At 35.2% G+C, this 16,759-nt stretch overlaps 1 protein-coding gene across 5 annotated transcripts in view; it reads right to left on the bottom strand.

Annotated features, from left to right (window-relative positions):
- Window positions 1–2,439: 2,439 nt before the first annotated feature.
- Window positions 2,440–16,759, bottom strand: part of ACSL4 (acyl-CoA synthetase long chain family member 4) — a 71,193-nt gene continuing 56,873 nt past the window's right edge. For all 5 annotated transcript variants that reach the window (XM_015248652.3, XM_006215193.3, XM_015248654.3 and 2 more), the window contains 4 exons: window positions 14,902–15,093; window positions 13,254–13,368; window positions 10,062–10,219; window positions 2,440–5,303 (listed from right to left, as the gene is read on the bottom strand). In XM_015248652.3, the coding sequence (XP_015104138.1) occupies window positions 5,146–5,303; window positions 10,062–10,219; window positions 13,254–13,368; window positions 14,902–15,093 (623 nt within the window). In that variant the 3' untranslated portion in view covers window positions 2,440–5,145. The remainder of the gene's footprint in view (window positions 5,304–10,061; window positions 10,220–13,253; window positions 13,369–14,901; window positions 15,094–16,759) is intronic.

The raw sequence follows: 16,759 nt of genomic DNA, 5'->3' as shown, positions 1-16,759 counted from the left end.
TGATGAAATGAAACAGAAGGGTCCACATCCTTTCCTTCACTTGGACTCCCGGAGAAAGGTTAATTCTCTCACCGTCATGAATCCTGATGGCTAATGAAATGCAGAACTAACTAGAAATGATGCAACCTTGAGAAAGGCTGGGGATCAAATTTGACAAATTTTAACTCATCTCTCTGCATTGCTCACTCACATTTATGATTCAAACAGTCACTAGACAGGGAGGCATCCTTATTTTCCTCTCTAGCTCTGTCCCTCTCCCTGTCACCCTTGGGGAACTACCTTGCTACTTTGATGCATACAACTCATCATCCCAAATTAAATGTAGGTATTGGAGTGCCCTATTCCTAAGGAATGTCAAAGATACAGCTAAGGTAGAGCTGTTGTCCATAAAGAAGAAAATATATGTGGACATGTCTGTAATATCTGTGTGTGTGTGTGTGTGTGTACACACACACATGCATATACGTATGTCTGATTCTGAGCTTCTTATAACTCCATGAGTTGCCAAAAGCTGGGCACAAGAATAAAGACCTGAGTTCAAAAGAATCCTCGTAATTCTGCTCCAAAAGTCAGTCACATGGATGGGTCAACATATTCTCTTCTTTTCCCTTTCCCTGTGTCCCCAGGAGTCTCTTGACTCTTTTTGTTGGATTGATTTCTCACAACCCCAAGGTTAAACTATGAATTGGGTACAGTTGATGTTTAGTACTTGCAAGTAGTCCCACCACGAGAGCTCATTTCTGATTCTTGATACCCTTAGGTGTGTCTTCCAAGAAGCAACTTGGTTCTACGTCTCATTTTCTCAGAATCTCTCAGGTTTTCAAGTGTCAAAGGAAATAGCTAATCTACCAAAGCAAAAGAAAAACTGATCCCACACAAACAGGAGAAGGCCAGGGAAGCCGACAGTTATGTCCACTGTGGTAGAGGAGGCAGGAAGATGAGGGCAGGGGGCAGCTGTCTTTCATGGACTTTGTAGGATAGCTGACTTTCAACCTGTGCTTTCCAAATCGTGGCTTGCAAACTCTCTAGAACCATGCTGTCCAACATGGAGATGAAATTAAAAATTCAGTTCCTCAGTCACACTAACCACATCTCAAATGCTCAATGGCCCCACATGGCTACTGGCAGTGTAATGGAGAGCACAGATACCGAACATTTCCAACTTCAGCATTTAAATACATGAAATAGAAAGTCAGTGGGCACGAGTATTTTTTCACATAAACCTTGTCATAAAATATCATTTCATATACACTTAAGTGTGTATGCATAGCATTATGGATCATTGTTTTTAAAAAAAAGTTGAAAGCTCTGCTTTAAATTATGTGTGCACAATCTTGATTTTTAAAAAGAGAGAGAGAGAGAGAACATTAGAGTGACAGTAGCTCCTTATACTGAACATCATTCACAGTCTCATATCCCTATAGGAAACTTGAGATGGAGGGCATCATTAAAAAACAAGCAAAAAACCACCTTGAGACAGCAAACGCACAATATGAAAGCCAGATATGATGGACCTTACAGACAATTAGTATTCCCTATCTCTTCTGTCATTCATCTTTCCGTTTTTGCAAAGAGCATCTTTTTTGAAGCCCAGTCTTTTCTTTCTTTCCTTCCTTCCTTCTTTCCTTCCTTCCTTCCTTTCACAGGAAGAAGAAACTAAAGCTAAGGAGATATTATGAGAGTTGTCCATGGCTACAAAAACTAGTGATAGAATGAGTCCAGGTCTTCTCACCTCTAAATCCAGAACTCTTTCCACGAAGTCTTCAGGGACAGCAATCCTTTAAGGCCCTGAGTGTGCTAGCCAATATGTTAAACAACCTGACTGATGAATGTTGCCATGAATAATGATGATGATAATAGCTAACATATGCTTACTATGTTTTAAACACTTCACATGGATTAACTCATTTTTACCCTCGCAACCATCCTATGAAGTAGATCCTATTATTAATCAACCTCATTTTTCCGGAAGGAGAAAAGGCAGCAGAGGGATGTTAATGAATGTGTCCGGAGTCACACAGCTAGTGAGTGACAAAGCCAGGAAATAAATTGAGGCAATGGTTCCAGAGCTCAAACACTATTTTACATACACCTTTGTATAACTCAGATAAATTAATTTCTCCCTAAATTTTAATTAGCCCAAAGGTAACAGTTATCACTTATTAGCACATATTAATAATCCACACAACACAACTATGTTTTGTCCCACAGTATCAGTGCTCTCTACAAAGGGGTTCTACTCTACTAACTGTATGTAAGTAACAGCTTTGGGTTCAAATCCTCCAAACTAATGGATGGGATTTATACAAACCAGGTTAACTGCTTAATGCAATTCCATAAACCTAAAGATGAGTACTTTTGAAATATGTGTTTAAAAGTTTGGCTAAAATTCTTCGACCTTGCAGATTTTATCTCGGCACATAATTAAGCACAAATTGGTATGATAACATGGGTGGATTTATTTCTTAAGATTCGAGTGCAAACTTAAAAACAAGAAAAAACAAAGCTTTTCATCAAGAATAAACACAAAAATCTAAGTAACAATCCTGCAATCGTGCATTTTAACAGAAAGTACAAATATGAATACATTTTCATTTGTAACTACATTTGAAATTAAAATACTTCTCTCCAAATCTCAAATACCACACAATCTTTTCTCATTTGTTACTCCAGAAACACTTGTCACATGCAATCAGGAAAGCCTTTATGACCAAAGAAACATTATTCTCCTTAACGTCCGACTTTCTGAATCATTCATCTGTTTCTCAGTTCCAAAAAGTGATACAATTATACCTCCACTCCGGGAAAAAAAAAGAATTAATACAAATATCAAGGAGGCAAGATATTTTCATATAATTAAAACAAAAGTCACAAGTGTTTGACTTAGAAATGTACCTAAGTGTACAGAATTTTTAAGTACAACTGTATTTATGGCTGATGTGTAATAGTAACAGTGAACGATTTAAACAGGTATAAAAATGTAGGATCAAAATCTTTAGGCTCAAATACTTGAAAAGTCACTATGAATATGGAAAGATCTGTTTACAGAAACATGTATATCTTTTGATGAAAAATCGGGGTAGTGGCATCTCCCTGGTCCCTTGATAATATTTGGATTTTTGCAAACAAATAGCAGCACCCAAACTTAAGTGTTAATCACGTTTCTAAAGGACCTCTACAACAGATTAGTTGGCAGTGTTCTAGCTTTGGGGAGATGGGAGTGGGTGAGGGTGCAAATATCTGAGTATGCATGCACTCACACATTTAAAATCACCATTCCAAAAGGGGGAGAAAGTCACCTATGGAAAAGGTTTAAGGACATCATCCGTAAAGGATCAACAGTGGGCCAGGAACAGTAGGAGCTGAATAGTAGTCTACTTGGTAAGAATGGTTTTTCATTCTCCGAAGGCAAGTTGGGAAGAATGGGAACAATCACATACACGTAACTTCAGGGAGAACCTGCTTCAACTTTTACATTGCAGAACACTGAACATTCTTTACAAAAAACCTTCATCCTTGCTTATAATAACACCAGATGATTTTTTCCTTTTTACCACCATATACATAACATTTAAATATTTTCTTTATAAATATTCTAGAGTAAAAAGAATGTGTTTTGTTGCGGTGGTGGCCCACATCTGTACAAAGCAATGTAAGCAACATATATATATATATATATATATATATAGGTGTATATATATATATATATATATGTATGTATATATATAAAATGATTAAGAAAAAAGTGCAAAGAATAACAGTATTAAGAATTTTTGCTTTTTACAGTAACTATGGTTCAAGTGTGACTATCCATCAGGGATATATATAATCCCAGATTTTAAAGATTCAAATAAAAAAAGCCTACATGCCAAGTTACTGCACAAGTATCAGTCCCTTATAGAGTAACTTCCCTTCTCCCAAATCCAGCATTTCCAGTTTCTAAACTCTTGTTACAAACAGGAAAAAAAGTCGTAACAGTGTGTTTTTCCCTTTAACTTCCCAAAACTCATCCAAGTTAATTAATTCATTCATATATTCCACACAAGATATTGGGGAAGTCATTTATCATAACCCGCTTTGCTAAAATTAAAGCAAAATAAAAGGCTTTCTGAAATATAAATTACTGACCAAGAATCAGATCAGCAACAGCAAACAGATCTTAAATTACAAGTGTACTTTAATACACTTTAAAATCAATCCCTGTTATCAAAGATAAATTCAGAGTCTAATCCTTTCCCAGGTTCAGTGCTGTACAAGGGTGGTAATTCTAAATACTCATGATTTCATCCCCTTTTCTAAAAGAGAAAATGCTTCTTATTAAAATTGGATTAATTTTCTATCATTTTAACTCTTGGTTTCAGTTGTATTTTGAACAAACATAGAAAGGCAATTTTCAGCATTTTTAAAGACGTACTTTTACTCTTAAGTCATTCCAATAATTACAGTTACTGATTTCAGACCTCCAAGTTTCAAAAAAGCAGTTCAATTTCATTTTAAATACATTACTAGATTTTTTTTGGTGCATTTATATTCTTACTTCAGGCACTGTAATTATTCACAATATTACAATGATTCTATGTCTAACCTACAAAACAATTATGAATCTTAAAATGGTTTCCAAGGTATTATTTCATTCTGTATATTCCATTATGATTCAAAATAAATGGTTGGAAGAGAATTTTAAAGCCCTGTAGCACTTCTGCTTTGAGTAGTGTTAATATGTATTTTTTTGTCATGCTTAATATTTAAGCATCTTCTGAACTAGGAAGACAACAGACATTGGAAGTTGCAAATTTCTTCAAACTACATTCTACTCCAACTCCAATTTATTTTGTTCAACATTAAATATTTTTCTTTAACAAAACAAGTACTTCTTAGGCTAATTTTTGAAAACAGAAATTTTGCTCTAAAATTAATAACACAGCTACAGGGAAATAACTTTTCAATTTCGGCTTCACTAGAACTATGCAAAACTAAGTTAAAGTAGACTCAACAACTATTTTAATCACTTTTGGTTTTTGTTTTTATTACCATGTCTTTAGAATGATACACTTTACATTCTAACAGCTCAACAAGGCTTAAATCTCTAGAACTGAAAAACCATCAGGCCACCTCCTGCACGACTGTAAATAAGAGAGCAGTGTTTTATTTGCCCCCATACATTCGCTCAATGTCTTTGAGGTAATGGTTCTTCAGTTCCTTCCTTTTCAGTTTGAAAGCATCAGTGACCAAGCCAGTTTCAGGGGTCCAGGGCTCGGGGCTTAAGCGCACCTTGATTGGAATTTCAAATCGCTCCAATTTCACTGAAATGAGAAGGGAGGGGTGGGTAGGAGAGAGGGCGAGAGAGGGGAAAAGAGGGGGAAGAGCAAGGAGGGTTGGGGAAGTGGGGGAGAGTGGGAGAGAGAGAAACAGTGAATAAAACCTGAATTTTGCCAGATTTACCTAGATGATGCAGGTGACGAGACACACTGACTTAATGGCATGTTCTAGTTCATTACTGATACCACCACTTGACAAGTTCATTTTATATTTCTCAAAGTACACAGCAATTGTTTTGGTTGGGTGGTTTTGGTCTAGGCAGTTTTTTTTCCTAGTGTATATGTAGACACCCTCCTCTTCAGAGTATTTCTGTCTTTCTATTTGGTGCCCCCTCTGCTTGGGATGGTCTTCCCCCTTGCAGCTGCATGGCTCATTTCCTTACTTCGTCCAGGTGTCTGCCCAAATACCGCCTCCTCAGGGAGGACTTTGCTAGCCACTCCTAACAAAATAGAAGTCCCTGTGTCTCTCTGCATGCTCTTATGCTACGTTTTCTTCAAAATACTTCTCACCACCCAATATATTATACATTTGCCCCATGTACTAGAACGTAAGTGCCATGGAAGCAGGGGCTTTGTTCTGTTCACTGCCATCCATAGGATATATTGAGCCCTCAATAAACGTACATATTTATTAACTTACGCTACAGAAAATTAGCCTCCAGATAACTGTTCTTCAGAAGCTTTATTATAATTCAAATAAGAATCAAAAGGGGGGTTGTGAATTTCATTATTTTAAATGATATAAGAATTGATCCAGTATATACTGTACTTGAATTAGACAACTCAACACATGTTGGAAGATATAAGAAAATGGTAGAAATACGGACATAGAAGGAATCAATACAGTATTCAATCATTTTAAATTCAGTAAGTTATATTCCATCAAGTTACTTATTATTAATACGAAGTCAGCCTTAAATCTCTGAAGGCTCATTGATAGTAATGTTAGTCTACAGATGAGCTTTATTTTATATGCAATTATTTAAAATAGCAATTTCAAAGCAGCAGACACCTGCATGCTTGAAAACTACTGCTAAACAGTGTAGGTAACTTCAGAAACAACTTTGTTTCAGTGACAAGCACAAAGAACTCAAATTCATGGAAGTTTCTGTTCTAATCCTAGTCTGAGTTTTATGAAAGCTTCATTGAATTAGTGAAGTTCTCATTAAAATGAGAGAAAAATAGAAAGCTGCGTGTGAAAAATAATCTTTCAAATGACTTAGAACCAACTTCCTAAAAGTCATATCTGAACAGGTAGTAAAGGAACTTAGAATGTGTTCAAATTAACCATACCTACTCTGATGATAGAGCACAGTTCAGCTACACAGAGGTGCCTGAAATAATCCATCTGCTCCCAACATCATATTTGGATCTCAAGGAAACAGTTAAATTCTCAAACATTGACCTGGCTCCAAAACCTTTTACTTCATATTACTTTCCCTGCTTATATAGGTCCTATTCCAGAAACACTGACAACATTGGGACAAAGCTGGCACATCATTTCAATTGCACACAAATTAAGCATATTTATTTTAAAAAAGACTGCATTTGAGGTGTCATAATTTTGAGAACTCTCAATCATTATCTAGCACCACAAGCTCTAGAGAGCAACGGGCAATTACATAGCTTCTGATAAACAGGCTAAACTGCCAACAAGTGAAAAAGATTAGGGGAAGAAAAAACCAAAAATGATCTTACACATGGCATTTTATCAGAATTGCCTAGAACATTATGAAATGTGACCTGCAAATGTCAATTATTTTGCATTCTTATGCTACTATCTCTACCTTGTACTTATGTTTAAAACATGAAGAGGCCTGCTGTGAACGACGTATGATTTCAGATGGATTTAGCTGAATACAATCAAAACTATTTTATACTTTTTCGCCTAAGTCTCTGAAATTATAAACTGAACCAAAAGGTTGGCAAAATTAATCCTATAGCACAGACAAGCTTATGAGTTATACAGATTTAGCTCATGATTAGTGTTCATTATCCAGATCATGAATTGTTCAATTTCATGCCTCAATCCAAGCACAGGAAAGCTATGTGGGCCTAGCAGGTCCTAGAATTTTATTCCATTTTCCACCTGATTGTGATCCAGCCTGACTTTCCCAATTATTGCTTTTACAGAGTTAACTATGAAAGACAAATTAGTCAAGTCACATTCTACTCCATTAGTACATTTCAGAGAGTGACTAAGAATAACAGCCTATTGGCTGAAATACTTTGTAAAATACAACATTCAAAGAAAAACATCAGGGTTCGTATCAACGAAAATTTTGGTAGCCTGGCAACATTAATATAGAAAGTGTGATATACCAATAATATTCTAATTAATGAAACCAACTTTAAGAAAAAAACATTAAGCTGTCTTTAAAAAGTAACTTACTTTTCCAGTTATGTAAATAGGCAACTGTTATTTAAAACTTTACAGTGTCCAGGGTTAACTATAAGAATCTTCTCCTTGGGGAAAACAGTTTTTCAACTTCAACTTGCTAACAAATGTTACAAACTATATTTTTTAACCAAAATGCAATCTAAGCAGTTAATTTAAAAATCAGTAATAGTAGCTTAATTAGGGAAATAGGTGTGTTCATGAATCTCTGATAGGAATATAAACTAGCCCAGTTTTTCCGGGAAAAGGAGTTACTTGGCAACATAAGAGGGAAAAGCCTTTAAAACACACATTTTCTTTGACTAAGAAATTCAATTTCTAAGGATCCATACTAAGAAAATAATTATATAAGAAAATAAATGTGTATAAAAGATACATATTCTATTGTTTACAGTGGAAGGAAGAAAGTCTAAGAACAAGGACTTAAATGGACACTCCTATACTGGATGACTATTAAAAATGATTGTGCAAATTGTAATAATAACTAAAAAAATTACCATGCAATTCTGTATCGACTTGACTTAGAAAAACGTCGATGATGTTGACAGGTTAAGTATACACACTAGAATGTAATGTCACCACCCAAAGGTAACTACCATCAAGTGGTTTTTACTTCCTCTTTTAAATTTTCTGGATTGTCCAATATTTTATAATATAACTAACATATATACCTATAATCCCAAAAAATGGTATTTTCATTTTTTAGGAGGAAAAGCAACAGGTTAAAACTAGGTTAAAAGCATCCAATTAAACATGAAGAGTACACAGTTGATCTCTGCTCCTCTGCAAAATAATTTGAATGGTTGAAAATAATTTTTAAAATTAAAAAGGTATTATCCATAAGAAAAAAGCAAATAACAAAACAAGAGAAAGAGAACACTGGATGAGAGGAATCAACAAAATCTTAGAAGACCAAAGGCAAACAAACGGACTGGCAGTAACTGACTGGGAGCCAAGAGAGAAGGACGCCGACAAGAGGCAAACCGATCTCCTGAGCCAGAAGACAAGGGGTGGAGGGCAGAGATGAGGGGAACTCTGAAAATAGGAAGGCTGGCCCCCAGCCTGTCCAGAGGATAGTTCTCCCTCATCCTGCTCCTCCTCAACCAGGCTTGAGACAGGTTTACCTTTTGGGAAAAGTGAACTAGAGAGATTCTGGACTCAAAGACACTAGGTACAATAGAGGCAGGGAGTAAAGCTGAAAACAAGGATTCAGTGAGAGTAAGACCTACCCATCCCACCTCCAGCCCCTTTTAAATGTCCTTTCTTTGGCTACCAGAATACTGGCCCCCAGATAAGAGACTAGAGAAATCTTCTTTGGAGAAATGGAATGACATAAGACAATAACATTTGAATAACTTCTCAGTGAAGCCCAGTAAGCTTTCCAAACAGCTTTTCAGTACCTTATTCTCACATATGAATGGACAGACATGGATCAGCAGATACATGCGAGGCTATGACCAAAGCAAGCAGAAAGTGGAACTTGGAGGAAGCAGAGATAGTAACAGAGAAGAAAACTTCATAAAAGGGATCCCTTTAACAACCTCAGAGGAATAAGAGACAACACATTAACTGCACCCATGAAAGAGCAACAGGATACTATTAAAAGGACACTAAGAAAGCAGGAAAGAGGTCTTGCAAATTAAAATTCTGACATTGGAAATTGGAAATTCAATAGAAGGAAGCAAATATAAAGTTGAGAGACTCTGCCAGAATATGAAACAAAAAGGACAAGATAGAATACAAAAGAGAAAATAAGATAATAAAATTAGAGGATGAGATTAGAAGGTCCAACAGCCATACAAAAATAGTCCCAGATAAAAACATGAACACAGAACTTGAAGGGGAAAAACTATGAAAGAAAAGCAAGCAAACAAAAAAAGGTTAATGGATATTTCCCAGAACTGAAGGGCAAAGACCTCTAGACAGAAAGAGCCCACATCAAGTACGTATGCACAATAGCAAATGATAAGAGATCCATACCAGGGCACATTATTATGAGCTATCAGAACAAAGATGGACCATTCCAAACACAGGGGAGATGAGCACCTAGCAGGGATGCTGTGACATGCAATAAAGAATTAGTTAGGTTATTCTACTATATGACATTTAAAGATCCTTTCAACATGGAAACTCATTATACATATTTAAGAGGCAGAATTTAAATTTATTTGATTATTAAAACAAATCAAATATACTAATAATACATGTAACCTATAATTAGAAAATATGATATTTTCATTTTTCAGGAGGCAAAGCAACAGGTTAGACATCTTGAAAAGCCTAATGCATAGGACATCACTAAATGACTTTTAGGGACTTCAACAGACAAGCAATTTCTTACTTACTGGTATTTGCAGCTTCTCTAATTTCTTTCAGTATTTCAGCTTCCATGGCAGGGTTATTGCAGATATCAACCCAAGTTCCTTCCACTCCTTTCTGTTGTGCCAAAAGTGTCAATCTTTGCTGATTAGGAACCACAAAACTTATCACATAGGATTGGTCACTAGAAAATTAGAAAATAAAACAAAATAGTAATTAAAACATTAAGAACAATTACTCGTAAATGATTCAATAAATAATCCCCAATATATATTTCTTTTATTTGTTATAGTTTCATTAAGAAGTAATAAAACCCATAATACTACCATAAAGACAGACATATAGATAGACCAATGGAATAGAATAGAATCCAGACATAAACCCTTGCATATATGGTTAGATGATCTTCAACAAGGGTGCCATGACCACTCAGTGGGGAAAGGACAGTCTCTTCAACAAACAGTATTGAGAGAACTGGATGTCCACATACAAAGGAATGAAGTTGGACCCTTACCTTTCAGCACATAGAAAAATTAACTCAAAATAGACCAAAAGACCTAAACATGTAAGAGCTAAAATTATTTAAAAAAAAAAAAAAAAGAAGAAACACCTAAAAGAAAACATACAGGAAAAGATTCACAACACTGAATTTGGCAATGCTTTTTTAGATATTACACCAAAAGTACAGGCAACAAAAGAAAAAAACAGATGAATAATACAACAAAAATAAAAAATAATTTCTGTGTATCAAAGGACACAACAGAATATAAAAAGGCAATCTATTGAATTGGACAAAATATTTGCAAATCATATATCTAATAAGGTGTTAATATCTAGAATGTATTAAGAACTCCTACAACTCAATATCAACAACAACAACAAAATAACCCCATTAAAAAATGGGCAAAGACCTGAAATCATAAAACTCCTAGAAGAAAACATAGGGGGAAGCTCCTTGACATAGGTCATGGCAATGATTTTTTGAATTTGACACCTAAAGCAAAAGCAACAAAATCAAAAATAAACAAGTATGAGTATATAAAGCTAAAGACCTGCACAGTAAAGGAAGTCATCAACAAAATGAAAAGGCAACCTATAGAATGGGAAAAAATATTTGAAAATCATATCTGATAAGGGGTTAATATCCAAAATATCTAAAGAACTTATACAACTCAATAGCAAAAACGATAACACAAAATCAGTTAAAATATAGGCAGGGGAACTGAAAAGACATTTCTCCAAAGAAGACATACAGATGGCCAACAGGTACATGCAAAGGTACTCAATATCACTAATCATCAGAGAAATGCAAATCAAAACAATGAGATATAACTTCACACCTGTTAAAGTGGCTATTATCAAGAAGACAAATAACAAGTGTTGATGAGGATGTTAAAAAAAAGAGAGAACCCTTGTGCACTTTTGGCAGGAATGGAAATTGGTGCAGACACTATGGAAAACAATATGGATGCTCCTCAAAAAATTAAAAACAGAACTACCATGTGATCCAGCAATCCAACTTCTTGGTATAAATCCAAAGGAAATGAAAACAAGGTATCAAAGAGATATATGCATTCCCATGTTCACTGCAGCATTAGTCAATAATAGCCAAGATATAGAAACAACCAAGTGCCCATCGTGGATGAATGCATAAGGAAAATGTAGTGTATGTGTACAATGGAATATTACTCAGCCATGAGAAAAATGAAATTTTGCCCTTTCCAACAACATGGATGAACCTGGAGGGCATCGTGCTAAGTGAAATAAACCAGACAGAGAAAGGCAAATACTGCATGGTATTCCTTAAATACGGAAACTTTAAAAAAAAAAAGTCAGACTCTTAGAAACAGAGTATGAAAGTGGTTGCCAGGGGCTGAAGGTGAGGAAAATAGGGAGAGGTTGACAAAAGGATACCAATTTTCAGCTATAAGATAAATAGGGTCTGAGGATCTAATGTACAACAGGGTGACTATAGTTGATAACATTGTATTGTATAATTGAAATAAGAGAAAAATATTTTAATGGGCAAAAGACTTGACTAGACATTTCTTCAGAGATGATATACCACTGGCCAACAGGCAGATGAAAAGATGCTCAGCATCACTAATCATTAGCGGCAAGATATCCCCTCAAACCCATTACAGTGACTACTATCAAAAAATAGAAACAAGTGTTGGTGAGGATATGGAGAAATTAAAACCCTTGTACAGCTGTTGATGGGAATTAAGAAAACAGTGCTACCACTATGGAAAAGAGTATGGCAGATCCTCAAAAAATAAAAATAGAACTACCATATGATCCAGCAATCCCACATCTGGGTATATATCCAAAAGAACTGAAAGCAGGATCTTGAACTGATATTTGAATATCCATGTTAATAGTGGTATCATTCACAATAGTCAAGAGGTGGAAGCAAGCCAAGTTGTCCATAGACGGATGAATGAATAAACAAAATGTGGCCTATAATTACAATGGGATATTTTTTCAGCCTTGAAAAGGAAGGAATTTTTGACACATGCTACAATGTACATAAACCCTGAGGAACATTTTGCTATGTGAATTAAGCCAGTCACCAAAAAAAACCCCCAAAACTGTATGATTCTGAGTAGTCAAATTCATGGAAACAGAAAATAGAATGGTGGTGGCCAGGGGCTGCAGGGAAGGGGAAATGGGGAGTTGCTTAATGGATATAGAGTTTCACTTTTGCAAGATGAAAAATTCTAGAGATTGGCTGCACAGCAATTTGAATATACTTAACACTGGTGAACTGTACACTTAGCAGTGGTTAAAATGGTAAATTTAGGTTTTGTGGTTTTTACAATTAAACATTTTAAGGGAGTAATAAAGCCCAGAAAAATAAACCGTATTAACATATTAAAAAAAGAAAATGGTTCAATCAAGTTATTGATTTAGATAACTTTTACTAGCTGTGTTACCTTCTTGGGACAATTACTTATGCTAAGTTTCAGTTGTCATGGATGTTAAATTATATGACTGCTATGGCATAGCTAAGTATTTAGCAAGATACAGTAGGTGGTCTAATAAATAGTTAAAATGCCTGGATTATCTCAAATGATCTTTAAGCTGTTGAATTCAATACCTTTCATAAATGTGTAACATTCCTCAACTCTGAAAGTTTGGGGTTTCCCTTATATCAATTTTTCCCAATTATTCTTTTACTGTAAGTATATGAAACACAAATGCAACTTTAAAATTACCTTTTGGCAAAAGCACAGATGTTATCAATAAGTGGACAGTTCTTCAGTGCAGCTTCTACTTTCCCAAGAGATACATATTCTCCTGCTTGTAATTTCACCAGATCTTTCTTACGATCTGTAAACCATGAAACATGTTAAGTTATCCATAGTACGTTTATTAAGGTATGTGCAGTCCTGATTTTCTTTCAATCTCATTGCCTTAATCTTTATTTAGAAAGACACTTCTAAAATCCTGTTATGTATACTGCTTGCCCATACACATCAGTTAAAAAGAAAATGCCCAGTTAAAGAAGTAGTGGCTAAAATGTTACATCCTACACCAAAAGCTTTAATATCTTATTATAATCTTTAATACTACAATGAACTTAATAGAAGGAACGAAGACCTTGGAGCATTAGATCTGAATAGTAGTTCTGTCCATTGCTAGCTATGTGATCCTGGGCACGTCAGCTGACCTCTCCAACCCTCAATTTTATCAGGGATAATGATGCCTTCCTCATACAGGCATGTAGCACAATGTCCAGCATATGGAAGACAGCCAATAAGTGTTAATTCCCTATTTGCTAGATTTGACACTATCTTGTTAAAATGACAGTGCTCTAATAACGTGCTGGCACAGGATGGCACAGCTTGGATAATCATCAGGTTGCCTTATATACTTTGTGTGAGTGCTGACTTGCCTACCCCTAGGCCGGGATCCGACTTTACATGCCAACAGAGCCAAGTTTTGCTTGCAGTACAATTAAGGATCAAGGGTGAAAAAAAGGGGAGGGGGGAGGTTATTGGGTCTAAATTGAACCATGTTTCTTGGGAAGTTCTCTGGCAGATCAAACTTCTAGGCAAAGAATCAATTTTCCCAGGAAATCACTAACTATATTTAGGTCACATATGGGTCCAGAGACAGATTTAAATGGGCCACTAGAGATATGACAGTAAATTTTATGGCTCAAAAAGAACTTGAATAGGACCCATCAGAGTGGCCCTTATCAGGCAGTCAAATTTTTAACTTTGTCTGACTAAAGCAAACAGTGTAAGGGCTATTTTGGAGTAGCTTTGAACTTAAAAGTCTGTTTCAGTAGGCTCAATAAGAGCAGTGCCAAAGCAACTGGCATTCTCAGAAGAACAGATTAATGTTGAGGACTGACATTATAATTTTCTAAGAGTCCAGGCTAGTTAGAGCCATATAAATGACCACTAGGGCAAATAACATGTCCACAATGCCTCTTGGGTGGCGAGGTAAATGGAGAAGGCGGCCTAGAATAGGGGATGTTATAGTAGATGGTTATACAGAACCACATGTAGTTGACAAAAACAAAACAAACAGAAAAATTTATGAGCAATTTTTGTTTTCTCATTACCCTGTCTATCCTTCCCCCTGCCAAACGCTGCTTCTGCTACCACTTACTAAAGTGCAGAGATTGCCCTGCTCTAAACATTTAATATCTATCAACTAATTTAATCCTAACAAAACCCATGGGATTGTTGTCCCTACTTTACAGATGGAAAAGCACAGACAAAATTTCAATAACTTATCTAAAAGTTAAACCAGTGGAATCATCAACCCTATTCATGACTTGACCAATATTGCCTTTCATATATGTTAAAGTTGCAAAAGCTAAAGAAAAGCACAAAAATAGAATCCACTGACCTATAATCTGTAAACACCCATCAGGATGGAATTCTCCAATATCACCAGTGCAAAACCACCTTTGGCCATTTTCATCCACAGAATAATCCTCAGCCGTTTTCTCTTCGTTTTTAAAATATCCCATGGAGATATTCTGTCCACCGATTACGATTTCACCTCTGGGGTTTGGCTTGTCATGAATTGTATAACCGCCTGGAAGTCATAAAAGCAAATTAGTTATCACTATAAAACAAGATTTACTTGCATTAATTCTTAAAGCTCCTTTGCTAATATTTTTCTGCTGATCAAATTTTACTTCCCCTTATATATGACCACTCATAGCTTTAAAAGTAGAAGCACTGAAATAATTGACAATAACTACTAAAAATTTGATCATATCCATTATGTGTTTATTACTGAATTAAGCTTACTTTAAGGAAAATATGCAAAAAATATGAGTTCATAAATGGAGACATCGGTTACATTTTATGTCATTAAAGAATTAAAAGCAGAGTTCCTTTCAGCTGTTAGCTACTCTTATAAATGTAAAGCTATTCAACATTTCAATATGACAAAACCTACTGTGTGCCAAACATTAAGATCATTCTTATTATATAAAGCAAAGGTTCTTTCATAGCAAGGAAAACTCCAAATATGGTCCCCAAAACTCCCCAAAACTGACATTAAAACACAGTACCTGAAAATGAGAAAATAAAAATCAAGGGCAAAATTCTCCTTATCATGTTTTATGATATACCTTGTTTCTCTGATTTCAATGCTTAATAAATAACAAACTTAATAAAACAATTTTGATGCTGATGCCCAATACATGCAGACATATACTCCCTATAATTTTTCAGATTTTCATTTTAAAATTGGATAGGAATTACCATGGGAGAAAGGAGAAGGACTTATTCTCACGTGTAAAACATTTGGGAATGAAGTTGGCTTTTCAATGTAGTATTTCAAAAGGAATGGTTATTTCCTCATAGAGCACCAACAATAATGCACAGAATAAAAAAGTGACATAGGAGAAATACTTTTCAAAACTTCACATCTATGTCAGATAAAGCCTGTTCATTTTCTTGGGTTTGAACAGCTTAAAGGATATGTCCTACAAGGTAACTGGTCCTTAAAAGTTTCAGTCTATGGCTCCATCCCAAGGTAAATATTTTCTTTCAAAATCTTAAGCTTTTTTTTTTAAAGACAACATATTGTACTATGTTTATCAAACTTGCTTAGAGGCTAAAACTTAATTATCCCATCCACTAAAAAGAAAAGGCAATTATGTAATAGAGATGCTAAATATTACTAAGGCAGCAATCATATTACAATACATAAATGTATCAAATTAAAATGTATACCTTAAATTTATACAATGTTATATGTTAAAGATATTAAATTTAAAAATAAAATAAAATCTTAGGCTTTTTAATTACTCTTCCTTTATCTGACATGGCTAGGCTATTAATTACTTGTTTTGCAGTTAACGAATATGTTTAGTATTTTTCACAATTTCATCATGGGAAGACTGGTTTACTTTTACCTTCAGCTGATTTACTAAAAGAATTATTATCAATGTCTGTAAAGCACAGGTTTCGTCTAAGTGGCTCACGTATTATAGTTACTTATAAAAATTAAACTATACAAAGAGCCGAACAATTGATTCTCAACCTTAAAAATGTTTGTTGGGGTCAAGAGCTAGGAAATTGGACTGTGTGTGTGTGTGTGTGTGTGTGTGTATTATTAGTCACTCTATCCCCTGAAAATCTGGGATTTCATTTCCCAGCCCAAACCTCCTTACTAGCAAAGTTGAGCTTCAAAGGATAGGAAATCCATCCTTCTCCAAACCCAGGGAATGCCCTACTGAGAATTTTTC

This window comes from Vicugna pacos, chromosome X (assembly GCF_048564905.1).
Source record: "Vicugna pacos chromosome X, VicPac4, whole genome shotgun sequence".
In the NCBI taxonomy this organism is placed as follows: domain Eukaryota; kingdom Metazoa; phylum Chordata; class Mammalia; order Artiodactyla; family Camelidae; genus Vicugna; species Vicugna pacos.
Note: the sequence above shows the minus strand (reverse complement) of the source record. Positions and strands in the feature narration are given on the sequence as shown.